The sequence below is a fragment of the Chiloscyllium plagiosum genome, unplaced genomic scaffold, assembly GCF_037043375.1.
Source record: "Chiloscyllium plagiosum isolate Xiang-an unplaced genomic scaffold, Cpla_swu_hap1 HiC_scaffold_23, whole genome shotgun sequence".
Classification (NCBI taxonomy): Eukaryota; Metazoa; Chordata; class Chondrichthyes; order Orectolobiformes; family Hemiscylliidae; genus Chiloscyllium; species Chiloscyllium plagiosum.
The window spans coordinates 60,927,492-60,943,342 of record NW_028270161.1 but is presented as its reverse complement, the minus strand read 5'-3'; the positions used below and the strand labels follow the sequence as shown (position 1 = coordinate 60,943,342).

The 15,851-nt window shown below is 43.8% G+C and overlaps 1 protein-coding gene across 2 annotated transcripts in view; it reads right to left on the bottom strand.

Annotated features, from left to right (window-relative positions):
- The window catches only part of LOC122561437 (dynein axonemal heavy chain 3-like), a 557,691-nt gene that overhangs the window by 21,670 nt on the left and 520,170 nt on the right, over positions 1–15,851 (bottom strand). For both annotated transcript variants that reach the window (XM_087999740.1, XM_087999741.1), the window contains 3 exons: positions 11,097–11,357; positions 9,903–9,995; positions 4,814–4,912 (listed from right to left, as the gene is read on the bottom strand). In XM_087999740.1, the coding sequence (XP_087855866.1) occupies positions 4,814–4,912; positions 9,903–9,995; positions 11,097–11,357 (453 nt within the window). The remainder of the gene's footprint in view (positions 1–4,813; positions 4,913–9,902; positions 9,996–11,096; positions 11,358–15,851) is intronic.

Sequence of the window (15,851 nt, the reverse complement as noted above, 5' to 3'; positions counted from 1 at the left end):
CATCACGCATGTGCAGAATGGCATCAAGACTTTGGCCTGGACATCAAGCGTGTTCAGAATGGCATGGCAACTTTGGCCCGGACTTCACGCATGAGCAGAATAATCTGGAGACTTTGACCTGGACATTACGCAAACGCAGAATAACACGGAGGCTTTGGCCCAGGCATCACGCATGTGCAGAATGGCACAGAGACCTTGGCCGGGACATCACGCATGTGCAGAATGGCACAGAGACCTTGACCGGGACATCACTCATGTGCAGAATGGCATGGAGATTTTGGGCCGGATACAATGCGTGCGCAACATGGCTTGGAGACTTTGGCCCGGACATCACACATGTGCAGAATGGCAGAGACCTTGGCCAGGACAACACACATGTGCAGAACAGCATGGAGACTTTGACCTGGATATCACGCATGCGCAGAATGGCACAGAGACTTTGGCCAGGACATTATGCATGCACAGAGCAGCATGAAGACTGGCACCGATGTTTGAGCATGTGCAGAAAGGTGCAGAGATTTGCGTCACAGGTGTCGTCATATGCACAGAATAAAGCACGCGAACCGATCCCCCCTGGAATTGCGCTATTGCCAATGGAGGTAAGCGTTCTTGTAAACACCATTCCCTAATTCTTCAGCGACTTTATAGCCAACTCATGCTGCCGAAACATGCATTATCCCAGAATTAACTGTATATTTAAAGTTGAGATAAACTGATTCTTAATCAGTTGGAGAATTAAGGGTTATGGGGAAAAGGAGTGTTGGTTCAGCTATGATCCTATTGTATGGTGGAGCAGGCTCGAGGGGCTGAAGGGCCTACTCCTGTTCGCATTGCTTATCATCTTATGGTCAAATCCCCCCTAAAACACCTGTCTTTCACTTTAAAATGATGTCTGCTTGTTATTGACCCTTAGGCCAAAGGAAATAGATGTTTTCTATTCACCTTATTCATGCCCCTCAATCTTATACACTTGTACCAGGTCTGCCCTTAAATGTCTCTGCTCCGAAGAAAACAGCCTGAGCTTATCCAACCTCTCTTCATTGTTGAAATGCTCCATCCTAGGCAACAACCTGGTGAGCCTCCTCTGTACCTCCTCCAGTCTTTGACTTGGACATTACGCATGCGCAGAATGGCACAGAGACCTTGGCCGGGACATCACGCATGTGCAGAATGGCACAGAGACCTTTGCCGGGACATCACACATGTGCAGAATGGCACAGAGACCCTGGCCGGGACATCACACATGTGCAGAATGGCACAGAGACCCTGGCCGGGACATTACGCATGTGCAGAATGGCACGGATCCTTCCTATTGTGTACGACCAGGGCTGCACATTGTACTCCAGCCGTGCCTAACCAAGGTCCTCCACAGCACCAATGTAACCTCCCTGCTCTTATAATTTATGCCTTGACTGATAAAGGCAAGTGTCCTTAACTGTCCAGTTAACTTCTCCTGCTTTCTTCGGGGACAAGCACCCCAAGACCTCTCTGTTCCACTGAGCTTCCTAATCTCCTGCCAATGATTGAGTGTTGTCTTGTTTCTTCTTCCAAAGTGCATCATTTCACATTAATCAGGAATACATTCCATTTGCCACTGATCTGCCGATCTGACTAATTTGTTTCTATCCTCCTGTAATTTAACACCTTCTTCCTCACCATCAACCACCCAAACAACCTTTGTGTTGCAAGCGGGCATCAGAGCCACCCCGCATTTGCCACGGGACTATGCCTACATCAGGAAACGATAAGAATTCATTTTTGTGTTTTAAACAGCAGTCGCAGCTTTAAACCCACAAAAACTCAGCAGCTGCCGGTCTGCCCACGTGACTGGGAGATAGGAGACAGAGGACAGATAGAATCCACACTAGACCAACATTACCTATGACTCATGGGCCAAAACTCCGGAATTAATTAAATATGGAAACCCATCTCCTAATCACATCAAGAGACTGACTGAAATACACCCATACCCATCGCTACGGAGCCACCCTGACACAAAGGACAGGCATCCACCAGACAGGAACAGACAGACCAATACACACCAACACCCCAAGGGAACAAAGGGGGGTGCTAGCCCCTGCCCTCACAGAGAGAGACAAGCAGATAATACCCGGACCCATTTTACATAAACCAATTAGCACCCTATTGTGCGTGCCCTGCAACTCTCCTGGGACGGCAGGAAACAGCCTATTCGCACCTACTCCAGTGATGATGGGGAACTATCATCCCATTCATCCTCAAATCCCACACACCCTGACAACTAAAAGTATATAATATGAAGCTGCTCGGGGGAACAGCAGAGCAGCCGAGATTCGGACCTCGGTTGGTCTCCGCCGGCGTTACTGCAGTAATAAACGTTACAGATTGTTGAACCGCACTCTGGGCTCGGACTGATATCATTTCATCTGCGCTAACAGTGTCATTCACAAATTTATGCATCATCCCCGTTCCCTCCCCAAATTCTCATCCACATTATTTATGAGTAACTCAAACAATAACAGACCCAGCACTGATCCCTGTGGTATGCCACTGGACACCAACCTTCAGTCACAAAAACAGCCTTTTTTGCTACTTGTTGTCTCCTGTTACTAAGCCAGTTTTGGATCTAACATGACAAGTTACTCTGGATCCCATGTGCCTTTACCTTCCTAATCAGTATTCCATGTGGGACTTTGTTAAGGACCTTGTTGAAATCCATATAAATGACATCAACTGCATTCTCGCCATTGGTCGCCTTCTTGAAAAATTCTACTAGATTTTATAGGCATGTCCTCCCTCTGACAAAGCCATACTGATCATCCCTAATCAACCCTTGCCTCTCTAAATGGAGATCAAATTTCTCCTTTACTATTTTTCCTGCTACTGATGTGAGAGTCATTGCTATAAATACCTGCTCTATCTCTACCATTCTTTTTATAAAGTGGAACCACATTACCTGTCCTTCAGTCCTCTGGCACGTTCCCTGTAGCCTGAGACAATTTAAAGATTTAAGTCGGGGCCCAAAGGTCACAAAATACTGACAGGTAGCAGTGGCCAGAAATAACCAGAATGATTGTCAGATTGACAGTCAGCAACGGACAGAACAACAGTCAGATTGTTAGTCAGTAAAAGATTTACAGCGATAGATAGAAGAACAGTCAGATTGTTAGTCAGTCATAGTCAGAAAGATTACAGATTGACAGCGATAGATAGAACAGCCAGATTGTTAGTCAGTAACAGTCAGAAAGATCGTCAGATTGGTAGTCAGCGATAGCCAGAATGATAGTCACAAATGGTGGAATGATGCTCAGAGTGATGGTGTTAAAGCAGTTTCTTGGGTGGAGATGTTCAAAACAAGGAGGGAACATTGGCCTCAAATTCAAGCCAAACTGTTTAGGGCAACATCCAGAAGCAATTTCTTCACATAAAAGGAGGAATAGACATTTGAAACTTCACTCCTAATTATTTAAAAATCTCAACTCTGAAATTGATGGATATTTTCTTGGGAAAGGTATCTGGGATTACATAATCCAGATCAGTGAATGAATGTCAGATCCAGATCAACTGAGACCTTAGTGAATGATTCAAGGGGCAGAATGGCTTTGTCCTGTTCCAATGACATTTGGAGAAGAATGAGATTCAAGTAATGAGTGGGAAACAAAATAATTGGAGATAATTAGCAAATATCCATGAGAAAAAACATAATATCAAAAGGTATTTAGTTTCAGTGTAGGCCTCTAGGTGAGGAAGGTGTGACTAAGAATGCACAGGTTACAGATGTTCCAATTCACTGACAGACTGAAAGAGGGTGAATTGCAATGTAAGGGGAGGCAATGGCCTAGTGGGATTATCACTGGACTGTTAATTTAGAGATCAAGACGATGTTCTATCCTCTGATCCCAGACTCTCCTATGAGGGGAACATCCTCTCAATGTTTACTTGTAAAGCCTGTTAAGAATCCTATATGTTTCAATGAGATCACCTTTTATTCTCTCATCAGTTGTGTCCCACACTGTTTAGCCTTTGCTCATAAGATACTCTCCATACCAGGGATCCTCCTAGTGAGCCTTATCTGAACTGCCTCTGATGAAATGATATCATTAAATAAAGGAACCCAAAACTCCCCACAGTACTCCAGAAGAGATCTCACCAGCACCTTGCACAGTTGCAGTAAGACATAAGTCTTGTAATATTCCCATTAGCTGTCCTGATTACTGTATGTGCTCGCTTTTTGAGTTTTGTGCACAAGTACCCCAAGTCCCATTGTGTTGCAGCTTTCTGTCGTTTTTCTCCATTGAAATAATACTTCGTTCATTCATTCTCTCTTCCAAAATGAACGAATTCACATTTTCCCACATCATAGACTATTGCCAACTTTTTGTCACTTACTTAAACTCATTATCTCTCTGTCAACTATATCCCCCTCAACTTGCCTTTTGACTTATTTTTGTGTCATCTGCAGAGTTGCTTACAGTACATTCACTTCCTTCCTCCAAAGTCAATATCAAAGAGTGTGGTGCCAGAAAAGCACAGCCAGTCAGGCAGGAGAATCGAGGTTTCAAACATAAGCCCTTCATCAGGATTCTCTTACTCCTCAGACATTGCCTGACTGGCTGTGCTTTTCCAGCACCACAGTCTTTGACTCTGGTCTCCAGCATCTGCAGTCCTTACTTTCTCCAAGTCAATACATATAGTAAATAGTTATGGTCCCAGCACTGATCCCTGTGGATCTGCAATGTTTATAGGTTGCCAACCTGAAAAGAACCATTTTCACTTAGTGAGCCAAAATTAGAGAGCAGAGATCCCAGCAATACAAACATGTGCTATTTCTCACCATCACATCCTCCATTACAAAGTCAGGTGGGATTTTGGATAGAATATCTGTGGCCAGTTCCTGCACGATCTCAGATGATGATCTGTCTCCTCCACTGACCTGCAAGCAAGAAACAGTTTGCAATTCAGACACTATTATTCCCTCCTGTTCTCTAATATCCTGACACCTCCACTATTTAAGTGAAATGTTTCAATACTAAATCCCTGCAAGATTTTTTAAAAAAATTACTTACCAGTAGTGGACAGCGGTGTTTTCCCTTTCACAGAAGGAGTGGGAGCAGCGGGAGAAGTGACGAGGACCAGAGGGGCAGCCGGGAAGGAAAGCAGTGACCATATATATCAGCAAGATGGCTAAACCCGAGACTCTACAACTGTAGTGTCTCCCACCCGCCCTCCTCCTCTAACCTAGCTAATAAGGTAAGGTTCATTCTAAACTTCCTCTATTGAATATAAGTTTGTTATTGATTTTATAGTAACTTGAACTAAGCTTTCTACTTTAGTACTGAGTGCGTGTTCAGATAAGTTGGGTATGGATGCTAGGGCAGTTGCTTGCTCCTCCTGCAGAATGTGGCAGGTGGAAGACATGACACAGGTCTCCGCTGGCTACATCTGTGGGAAGTGCACCCAACTCCAGCTTCTTGAAAACCCGTGTTAGGGAATTGGAGCTGGAGCTAAATGAACTACGGATCATTCGGGAGGCTGAGGGGGTAATTGAGAGGAGTTACCGGGAGTTGGTCACTCCTAAGGCTCAGGACAAGGATAAATGGGTTACAGTTAGGGGGAGGAAAGGGGACAGCCAGACAGTGCAGAGATCCCCTGTGGACATTCCCCTCAGCAATAAGTATACCGTTTTGGATACTGCTGGGGGGGATGACCTACCAGAGGAAAGCCATAGCAGTCAGTTCTCTGGCACTGAGCCTGACACTGTGGCAAAGAAGGGAAGGGGGCAGAATAGAAAAGTACTCATGGTAGGGGACTCGATAGTTAGGGGAATCGACAGGAGATTTTGTGGTCAGGATCGGGATTCCCGGAAGGTATGTTACCTCCCTGGTGCCAGGGTCCGAGACGTCTCCGATCGGGTGTATAAGGTTCTAAAAGGGGAGGGCAAACAGCCAGAAATCTTCTTACATATTGGCACCAATGATATAGTCAGGAAAAGGATCGAAGATATAAAAATTGATTTCAGGGAGTTAGGATGGAAGCTGCAAAGCAGGACGAACAGAGTAGTGTTCTCTAGTTTACTCCCGGTGCCACGAGATAGGCGAGGAACAAGGAGCGGGCGCAGCTTAACACGTGGCTGTGCAGCTGGTGTAGGAGGGAGGGCTTCAGATATGTAGATAATTGGGATGCCTTCTGGGGAAGGTGGGACCTGTACAAGAAGGACGGGTTGCATCTGAACTGGAAGGGGACCAATGTCCTGGGTGGAAGGTTTGCTCAGGAGGGTTTAAACTAGTATGGCAGGGGGGTGGGAACCTGAGCTATATACCAGAGGTGAGAGTTGATGCAGATGAGGCAATAGCAAGAGGTAGACCAGCTAGTGGGAAGGATTTTCCTGGGAAGGAACCAAGGTATCAGTTAAAGTGTGTTTGCTTTAACGCAAGGAGTATCAGGAATAAAAGTGACGAACTTAGAGCATGGATCAGTACCTGGTGCTATGATGTTGTGGCCATAACAGAGACATGGGTTTCTCAGGGGCAGGAATGGTTGCTGGATGTTCCAGGGTTTAGAGCATTTAAAAAGAATAGGGAGGGGGGAAAAAGAGGAGGGGGTGTAGCACTACTAATCAGAGAGGGTATCACAGCTACAGAAGCTTCCATTGTTGAGGAAGATCTGCCTACCAAGTCAGTATGGGTGGAAATTAGAAACAGTAAGGGAGCAGTCACCTCGTTAGGGGTTTACTACAGGCCCCCCAATAGCAGCAGGGAGATGGAAGAAAGCATAGGTTGGCAGATTTTGGAAAAGTGTGGACGTAATAGGGTTGTTGTAATGGGTGACTTTAACTTTCTCAATATTGATTGGAACCTCCTTTGAGCAGAAGATTTGAATGGAGCTGTTTTTGTAAGGTGTGTTCAGGAGAGTTTCCTAACTCAGTACGTTGACAGGCCGATGAGGGGAGAGGCCATTCTCGACTTAGTGCTCGGAAATGAGCCGGGGCAGGTATCAGATCTTGTGGTGGGAGAGCATTTTGGTGATAGTGACCACAACTGCCTCACATTCTACATAGCTATGGAGGAGAGGATTAGGCAAAATGGGAGGATATTTAATTGGGGAAGATGCGATGAGACATGAGTTAGGAAGCATGGATTGGGAGCAATTGTTCCATGGTAAAGGCACTATAGACATGTGGAGACTGTTTAAGGAACAGTTGTTGCAAGTGATGAATAAATATGCCCCTCCGAGACAGACAAGGAGTGGTAAGATAAAGGAACCTTGGATGACGAGAGCGGTGGAGCTTCTTGTCAAAAGGAAAAAGGTAGCTTACATAAGGTGGAGGAAGCTAGGGTCAAGCTCAGCTCTAGAGGATTACACGCAGGCGAGGAAGGAGCTTAAAAATGGTCTGAGGAGAGCCAGGAGGGGGCACAAGAAAGGCTTGGCAGAACGGATTAGGGTGAACACAAAGGCATTTTACACTTAGGTGAGGAATAAGAGAATGGTCAAAGAAAGAGTAGGGCCAATCAGGGATAGCATAGGGAACTTGTGTATGGAGTCTGAGGAAGTAGGGGAAGCTTTAAATGAGTTTTTTGCTTCTGTCTTTACAAAAGAAACTAACTTTGTAGTGAATGAAACCTTTGAAGAGCAGGTGTGCATGCTGGAATGGATAGAGATAGAGGAAGCTGATGTGCTGAAAATTTTGTCAAACATCAAGATTGACAAGTTGCCAGGCCCGGACCAGATTTGTCCTCGGCTGCTTTGGGAAACGAGAAATGCAATTGCTTCGTCACTTGCAAAGATCTTTTCATCCTCGCTCTCCACTGGAGTCGTATCTGAGGACTGGAGAGAGACAAATGTAATTCCTCTCTTCAAGAAAGGAAATAGGGAAATCCCCGGCAATTACAGACCAGCAAGTCTCACGTCTGTCGTCTGCAAGGAGTTAGAAGGGATTCTGAGGGATAGGATTTATGACCATTTGGAAGAGCATGGCTTGATTAAATGCAGTCAACACGGCTTTGTGAGGGGCAGGTCATGCCTCACAAACCTTATCGAGTTCTTTGAGGATGTGACTAGAAAAGTTGATGAGGGTTGAGCTGTGGATGTGGTGTATATGGACTTCAGCAAGGCATTTGATAAGGTTACCCATGGTAGGCTCATTCAGAAGGTCAGGAGGAATGGGATACAGGGGACCTTACCTGTCTGGATACAGAATTGGCTGGCCAACAGAAGACAGCGAGTGGTAGTAGAAGGAAAATATTCTGCCTGGAAGTCAGTGGTGAGTGGTGTTCCACAGGGCTCTGTCCTTGGGCCTCTACTGTTTGTAATTTTTATTAATGACTTGGATGAGGGTATCGAAGGATGGTTCAGCAAGTTTGCAGATGACACAAAGGTTGGAGGTGTCGTTGACAGTATAGTAGGCTGCAGCAGGACATTGACAGGATGCAGAAATGGGCAAAGAGGTGGCAGATGCCGTTCAACCTGGATAAATGCAAGGTGATGCATTTTGGAAGGTTGAATTTGAAAGCTGAGTACAGGATTAAGGATAGGATTCTTGGCAGTGTGGAGGAACAGAGGGATCTTGGGGTGCAGGTACCTTAGAGGAGAAAGTGAGGACTGCAGATGCTGGAGATCAGAGCTGAAAATGTGTTGCTGGAAAAGCGCAGCAGGTCAGGCAGCATCCAGGGAACAGGAGAATCGACGTTTCGGGCATAAACCTGAAGAAGGGCTTATGCCCGAAACGTCCATTCTCCTGTTCCCTGGATGCTGCCTGACCTGCTGCGCTTTTCCAGCAACACATTTTCAGTGCAGGTACCTTAAAATGGCCACCCAAGTGGATAGGGCTGTTAAGAAAGCATATGGTGTATTGGCTTTCATTAACAGGGGTATTGAGTTTAAGAGACGTGAGATCTTGTTGCAGCGCTATAAAACTTTGGTTAGACAGCACTTGGAATACTGCGTCCATTTCTGGTCGCCCTATTATAAGAAAAATGTGGATGCTTTGGAACAGGTTCAGAGGAGGTTTACCAGGATGCTGCCTAGACTGGAGGGCTTATCTTATGAGGAGAGGTTGACTGAGCTCTGACTTTTTTCATTGGAGAAAAGGAGGAGAAGAGGGGACCTAATTGAGGTATAGAAGATAATGAGAGGCATAGATAGAGTCGATAGCCAGAGACTATTTCCGAGGGCAGAAATAGCTAACACGAGGGGTCATAGTTTTAAGCTGGTTGGAGGAAAGTATAGAGGGAATGCCAGAGGCGGGTTCTTTACACAGAGAGTTGTGAGAGCATGGAATACGTTGCCAGCAGCAGTTGTGGAGGCAGGGTCATTGGGGACATTTAAGAGACTCCTGGACATGCATATGGATACAGAAATTTGAGGGTGCATACATGAGGATCAGTGGTCGGCACAACATCGTGGGCTGAAGGGCCTGTTCTGTGCTGTGCTGTTCTATGTTCTAAGACCTGAATTGTGTGTCCTGGACTGCTAACATTGTTACTCTAATTCAGAATATAAATATTGTGTACAAATTCCTCAGAGGTAATAATGGAGGTTATAATTCAATTGAGCAGCTCATGTAGCTACTTGAGATTTTACGATGCTCTGTGACCTCTCAGATTGACTCACATTGTTTAATCTGAACCATCTATTGTCACCTGCTATAACCATTGTTACGTCAGATAACAATGGATGGTTCTGATTATAATCATTGTTATATCGGATAGATTGCCATTCAAAGAATAAAGCTGAGCATTTTTGCCTCAATTTCGGGCAGATTTTCTTCAAGAGTATTGTGTACCCACAGGGTGACAGTCTCACACCATCAGTCAGAATAACAAAACCATGAGTAACATACAAGCTGCTGCTAGGTGGAGCTGTCACTCACGCGACTGTACTCACACAGATCAAAACCACCTGCATTCAAATAAGACAGGGCTCACCTCACGAGGCAGTGTGCTCAGGATCCCATCGAAAAGCCTCTGCGTCTCCTTCTGTTCTTTCGTGATATTTGCATTTTCGTGCAACCCAAAGGCCTGAACAAGAAATGAGTGGGAGAAACTAAACAGACACATCAAAGGATACTTTTAGTCTCGACCAAGGCAGGCACTGAACAAATCTGAAAGGGTCCATCTCATTCACTGTTGTTAACTTGGGCTCCACAATTTAATGATCAAGATTTCTAAGAGGGTGCAGACGAGTGGCAAAGTGCCTTTCCAGTACTGCTTATGGGTCAGGAAGAACAGAAGTACTCTACAGGAGAAACTGTTGCAGTCATCCTCCATAACTGGTAGGTCATCCTTTCCAGATGACAAATGGGAATAAGCATGCACATAAGTGAATGATATTAAATACAATAAATTCTCCAAACTGATTGAGACCTGTGATTGGTCTGTGAAATTATTTGAAGATATGAAGGTTTACAAGTGGACTGGCCAATTGCAGAGTGTGACGATGCTGCTTCTTTAGTTTTTTTTTCAGGACATCATTAAAGACACAGACTCCGAAATGTCTGGGGTTGATCTGCTTGAGAATTCTTTCAAATTTTAAAACCAAAACTTGTACAATGGAAGGGGAATGGCCTGTTCTACCAACTCAGCTTTTCTCTGGTTTGGTTTGGTTTGGGTTGGTTTTAGCAGTCTGGCTGTTCACTGAAAGCAGTCAGTTCAGTTTGAGGCTGCTGGTCCAAGAAACAGTGACATGGAAGAAGGTGTTCCATGCTGAGTCCCTCTGTCATCTCTCTCTCTCTCTCTCTCTCCTGTAAGACCCTGAGTTTGATTTTACCTTTTTTGCCAAGGGGTGTTTATGGGGATTGTTGCAGGTATTTGGAACAGTATCAGTAATTTGGGATGATCTGTTGGGGTTTCGGAGAGGTCAAGTTATTCATTATTATGTTCTCTTTTGATTGTGTTTCACTCGATAATCTTGTAAGTGAATTTTGTTTTGTCTAAAATGCAGTGGTTTGACCAGCTGCATCACTCCTGGAACATCCGCGCTACACCTGCTTAAAACAACTGGGAAAGTTAGGGTCTGGGCTACTTTCTGAGAATGTGTTGAGGGTGTCTGGCCTGGCCCATAACAATTCACCCTTAGTCCTAACACTTCACCCACTTCAGTCTCACAACACCTTATTATACCTCTGGATCTGCATTGAGGGGTAATTGCTTTATGTATTCCAAATAACTCTCATAGCTGTTTCTCCTGGGGACAAAGTAGATACCACTGGCAGAGAATTTGTAGCAGTCATCACTGATGACACTTTGACAGTAGAAGTTCTCCAGCAGGCTGATGAGGAGCCGTCGATCATAATCATCTGTCACACGGCCACCATAGTTACACTCTCCAGTCAGGTAGATCAGAGCTTCGAAAGGAATCTGATTGTATTCATTCAGGAATATCTGTGGAGATATTGCAATTGATCAGACACTTTATCCACTCTGCAATCTGCATCTGAAAGTAAATCATTTTTCTCAGGTCAAAGAAAAAGATGCATTTACATGATATCAGTCACATGACATCAGTCATGTGCTCAGGACATCCCAGAGTGTTTTACAGGCAAATTAATATTTCATTAGTACTGGGCCAGAGTGTAGCCTGAATTATGTCAGCTACGTTTGTGGGCTTGGCTGTAGGACAGTATTCTCATCAAGTCTCACTCCAGGGTTTTGAGCACAGAAACTAAGCATTAAAGATCCCGTGGCACTACTTTGAAGAGCAGAAGAATTCTCCCTGAAGCATTGAAATTGGCTGAAACATTATCTAGCTATTTATCTCAAAACTGTTTGTGGGAGCTTGCTGTTGAACATTAGCTGCCACATTTGCTACTTTACAACTGTGCCTATATTTGAAAAGTACAGGAATATCCTATTTTATGCAGTAGACATTAATGAAGGTCTTCTCGGACTACGAGGCTACTCTTTCATTCAAAAGAAACAACTTGTTGGTGGTTTGAACTGACAGTCACCACACTTCAGGCAAGGGAGAAGTTGAGAAGGAGAATCCGTTATGGTAACCACAGCTGGTATGATAATTGAACCCACTCGTTATCACAAACCAGCCATCCAACCAACTTGAGCTCATCAACACTGAGACACTAATAATCTCATAAAAATGTTTGCTATTACAGAAACATAGCTTAAAAAGGGACAGGAATGGAACTCCACATTCCTAGTTACAGGAATTTTACATAAAATCAAGGGGGCATTAAAAATAGGAGGGTGCTGGCAACTTTGGTGGAAGAAAAATGACAGCTATGAGGAAGATGGTATGTAAAAGGATCATCATATGAGGACATATCAATTGAGCAAAGGAGGTAGGAAGGAAAATGGAGGCAGTTACACCACTGCAAGCGACCCAGAAACCCTAAACAGTCAGAGGGAGATCGAAAAGAAAATGTAGCAAATCTCTGAGCACTGCAAGGCAGTAATAATGGGGGATTTTAACTATCCCAATATCAATTAAGATAGTTTTAGGGTTTAGTTTAGAATGAATGGAGGGAACAGAATTCTTGAGATCGTTTAGAAGAAATATTTTGACTAATCCAACAATACAATACATAGTTTGGAATTTTTTTTTATTCGTTCATGGGATATGGGAGTCACTGCTGGGCTAGCATTTATTATCCATCCTTAGTTCTCTTGAGAAGGTGGTCGTGAACTGCCTCCTTGAACCGCTGGAGTTCATTTGCTGTAGGTACATTGTAGACTCACAATGTCATTAGGGAGGGAGTTCCAGGATTTTGAACCAGCGACATTGAAGGAAAGATGATATATTTCCTCGAACTGACCTCTGATAACGACAACCATCTTTTTGCCAGGTATGACTCCAACCAGTGGGAAGTTTCCTCCCAGATTCCCATTGATCTTTGCATTTTGGAAAGTCAAATAAAGGTAGCAGTTTCATGGTGAATGGTAGGGCCTTAAGACATGTAGTGGAACAGAGGGACCTTGGAGTTCAGGTGCACGGTTCTCTGAGAGTGGAGTCACAGGTAGACAGGGCAGTGAAGAAGGCTTTTGACAGATTTGCCTTCATTAGCCAGGGCATTGAGTAAAGAAATTGGGAAGGTATATTGCAATTGTACAGGATGTAGGTGAGGCTGCACTTGGAGAATTGTGTTCAGGTTTGGTCACCTTGCTATAGGAAGAATGTTATTAAACTGCAAAGAGTGTAGGAGAAATTTACAAGGATGTTGCCAGGACTCAACAGTTATAGGGAGTTATAGGGAGAGGTTGGACAAGCTAGGACAACTTTTCTTTAGAGCATAAGAGACTGAAGGGGGCACCTTATGGAGGTGTATAAGGTCATGAGAGGCAGGAATAGGGTCAATGTACGCACTCTTTTTCCCAGAATTGGAGAAATCATGGACTAGAGGGCATCAGTTTAAGGTTAGAGGGGAAAGAATAAAAGGGAACCTGAGGGGCAACTTTTTTTACACATGCATATGAATTAGCTGTCAGTAGAAGTGGTTGAGATGGGTACTTTAACAACATTTAAAAGACATTTGGACAAATACATAGACAGGAAAGTTATAGAAGGATGTGGGTCAATGGCAGGGAAATGGGGTTAGTATAGAAGGGCATTTAGGTCTCCGTGCTGTAGGACTCTATGACTTCAGTTTTGCTCAGGTTCATTGAAGTCATGATTGGTCAAATGCAGCTTTGATGTCAAGAACAGTCACTGTCACCTCAACTCACCACACCTTACTTAGTTTTAGGAAATGAATCTGGACAGCTGATAGCAGTGACAGCAGGGGAGCATTTCTGGTAGTAATGATTATAATTCAGCTTTATGATAATTATGGAAAAGATGAAAGATGGGGCAGGATTGAAATTTCTAAATTGAGGTAAGGTGTGTTTTAGCAAAAGTGAACTGGAAACAGGTACTGAAGGTAATCAAGTAGTAGGTGGCATTCAAAGGGAAATTTAGGAATTCCCACAAAGCGAAAGACTGAAATGATCAAATCTACAGTGCCCTGGATGTCAAGTATCTGCAAGGTAAGATAAAACAGAAAAGGAAAGCTTATGTCAGACACCAAGAAATGAGTATTGCAGAAAGCTGAAAGGAACATAGAACATACAGGGGTGAAATAAAAAAAGGAAATTAGGAAAGCAAAAGGGAGAGCATGAAACAATACTGTCAAGCAAAATCAAGAATCCAAAGATATATTATCAATGCATTAAATGTCAGGGAATATCTTAGGGAAAAATAAGGTCCAGGAAAGAGTAAAAGGTAAAGGTACTATAGAGGCCCCTCTACCAGGAGCAGATGAAATGTATTCCAGGCCATTAAAATAAGCCATGGTGGAAATAGCAGAGCCTCTGATCATCATTTAACAATCCTCAAATGGATGCAGGTTTGGTCCCAGAGGATTGGAGAACAACTGATGTTTTTACTTTGTTTAAAAATACAGCAAGGATTAGACTGAATAATCACAGTCAATCAAACCTCAACAATGGAAGAATTATTGGATTCATTTCTGAGAGACAGAATAAACTATTATTTTGGCTCAACGTAATCAAGGACAGCCACATGAAATTGTTACATCAAGACAGTGTCTGACTAACCTGACTGAATTTATTGATGGCGTAAGAAGATGGAATGATGAGAGTAATGCAGCTAAAGAGTCACAGTGTTTGTACAGCATGGAAAGGTGCCCTTTAACCCATTGTGTTTAAGCTGGTCATCAAAATTACAGAATGTGCAAGACATGGATTTTAGTACGGCTTTTGACAAGGTCCCACATGTCCCACAGATTTAAAAAATAAATGTTCTCTTATTAATATAAGAATTCTACAATCCCTAAAGTGTGGAACCAGGCCATCCCAAAGAGCGTCGTCTCACCCTATCCCTGTAATCCCACATTTCCCATGGCAATTCACCTAATCTGCACATCACTGGACACTATTTGCAATTTAGCATAGCCAATCCACCTAACTTACACATCTTTGAACTGTGGGAAGAAACCAGAGCACCCAGAGGAAACCGATGCAAACACAGGGAGAATGTGCAAACTCCATACAGTCTGTCACCAAGGGTGGAACCAAACCTGGGTGTCTGGTGCTGTGAGGCAGCAGTGCTAACCACTGAGCCACCATGCTACCCACAATAAATTTCCCTTATTGTGGCTGAAAGATTGTTTCAGTGGGGTTCCATAGACTTCAACTCCTGATCCCCTCCTTCATAGTATATATAATGTAGAGGGCAAACATGATAGGAGGATTGCTTGAGGCTGCAGGAAGGTGGGCAGAATAGTGACAAATGGAGTTCAGCTGGAGAAGTGGTGATGAATTTAGGGAGTTAGATAGGTAAAACTATATTCAATAAATGTGCAAATGCTGAGAGGTATCGAGGAAGTGAGAAACATTGGGATGAAAGTCCATAGGTTCCTGAAGCAACTGGACAGGTTGATATGGTGGTTAAGAAAGTGTATGAAATCCTTTCCTGTATTCACTGAAGCATAGGATATAAAAGAGTTATGCTGGAGCTTTAAAAAATGCTATTTATACAATAACTTGAGTACTGTGTACATTTCTGGTCACTTCATTACAGAGACAATGTAATTGCACTGGAGAGAACACAGAGGAGATTTAGCCAGATGGTGCCAGGACTGGAAAACTATTGTGATTAGGAAAGATTGGATAGGGCAGGTGTAGTTCTCCCTGAAAGACAGAAGACTGAGAGGAGATCTGATTGAGATGTATGGGGCTGTGAGGGCTCTGGATTGGCTATTTGGGAAGGAGCGATTTCCTTTGGGCGAGAGGTAAAGTGACTTGAGGATGTAGATTTATAAAACGGTTAGAGGGAAGATGACAAATATTTTCACCCAGATGGTTGTCAGGGTCTGGTGCAGACTGCTTGTAGTAGTGGCAGAAACCCTCGACTCATTTAGAAGG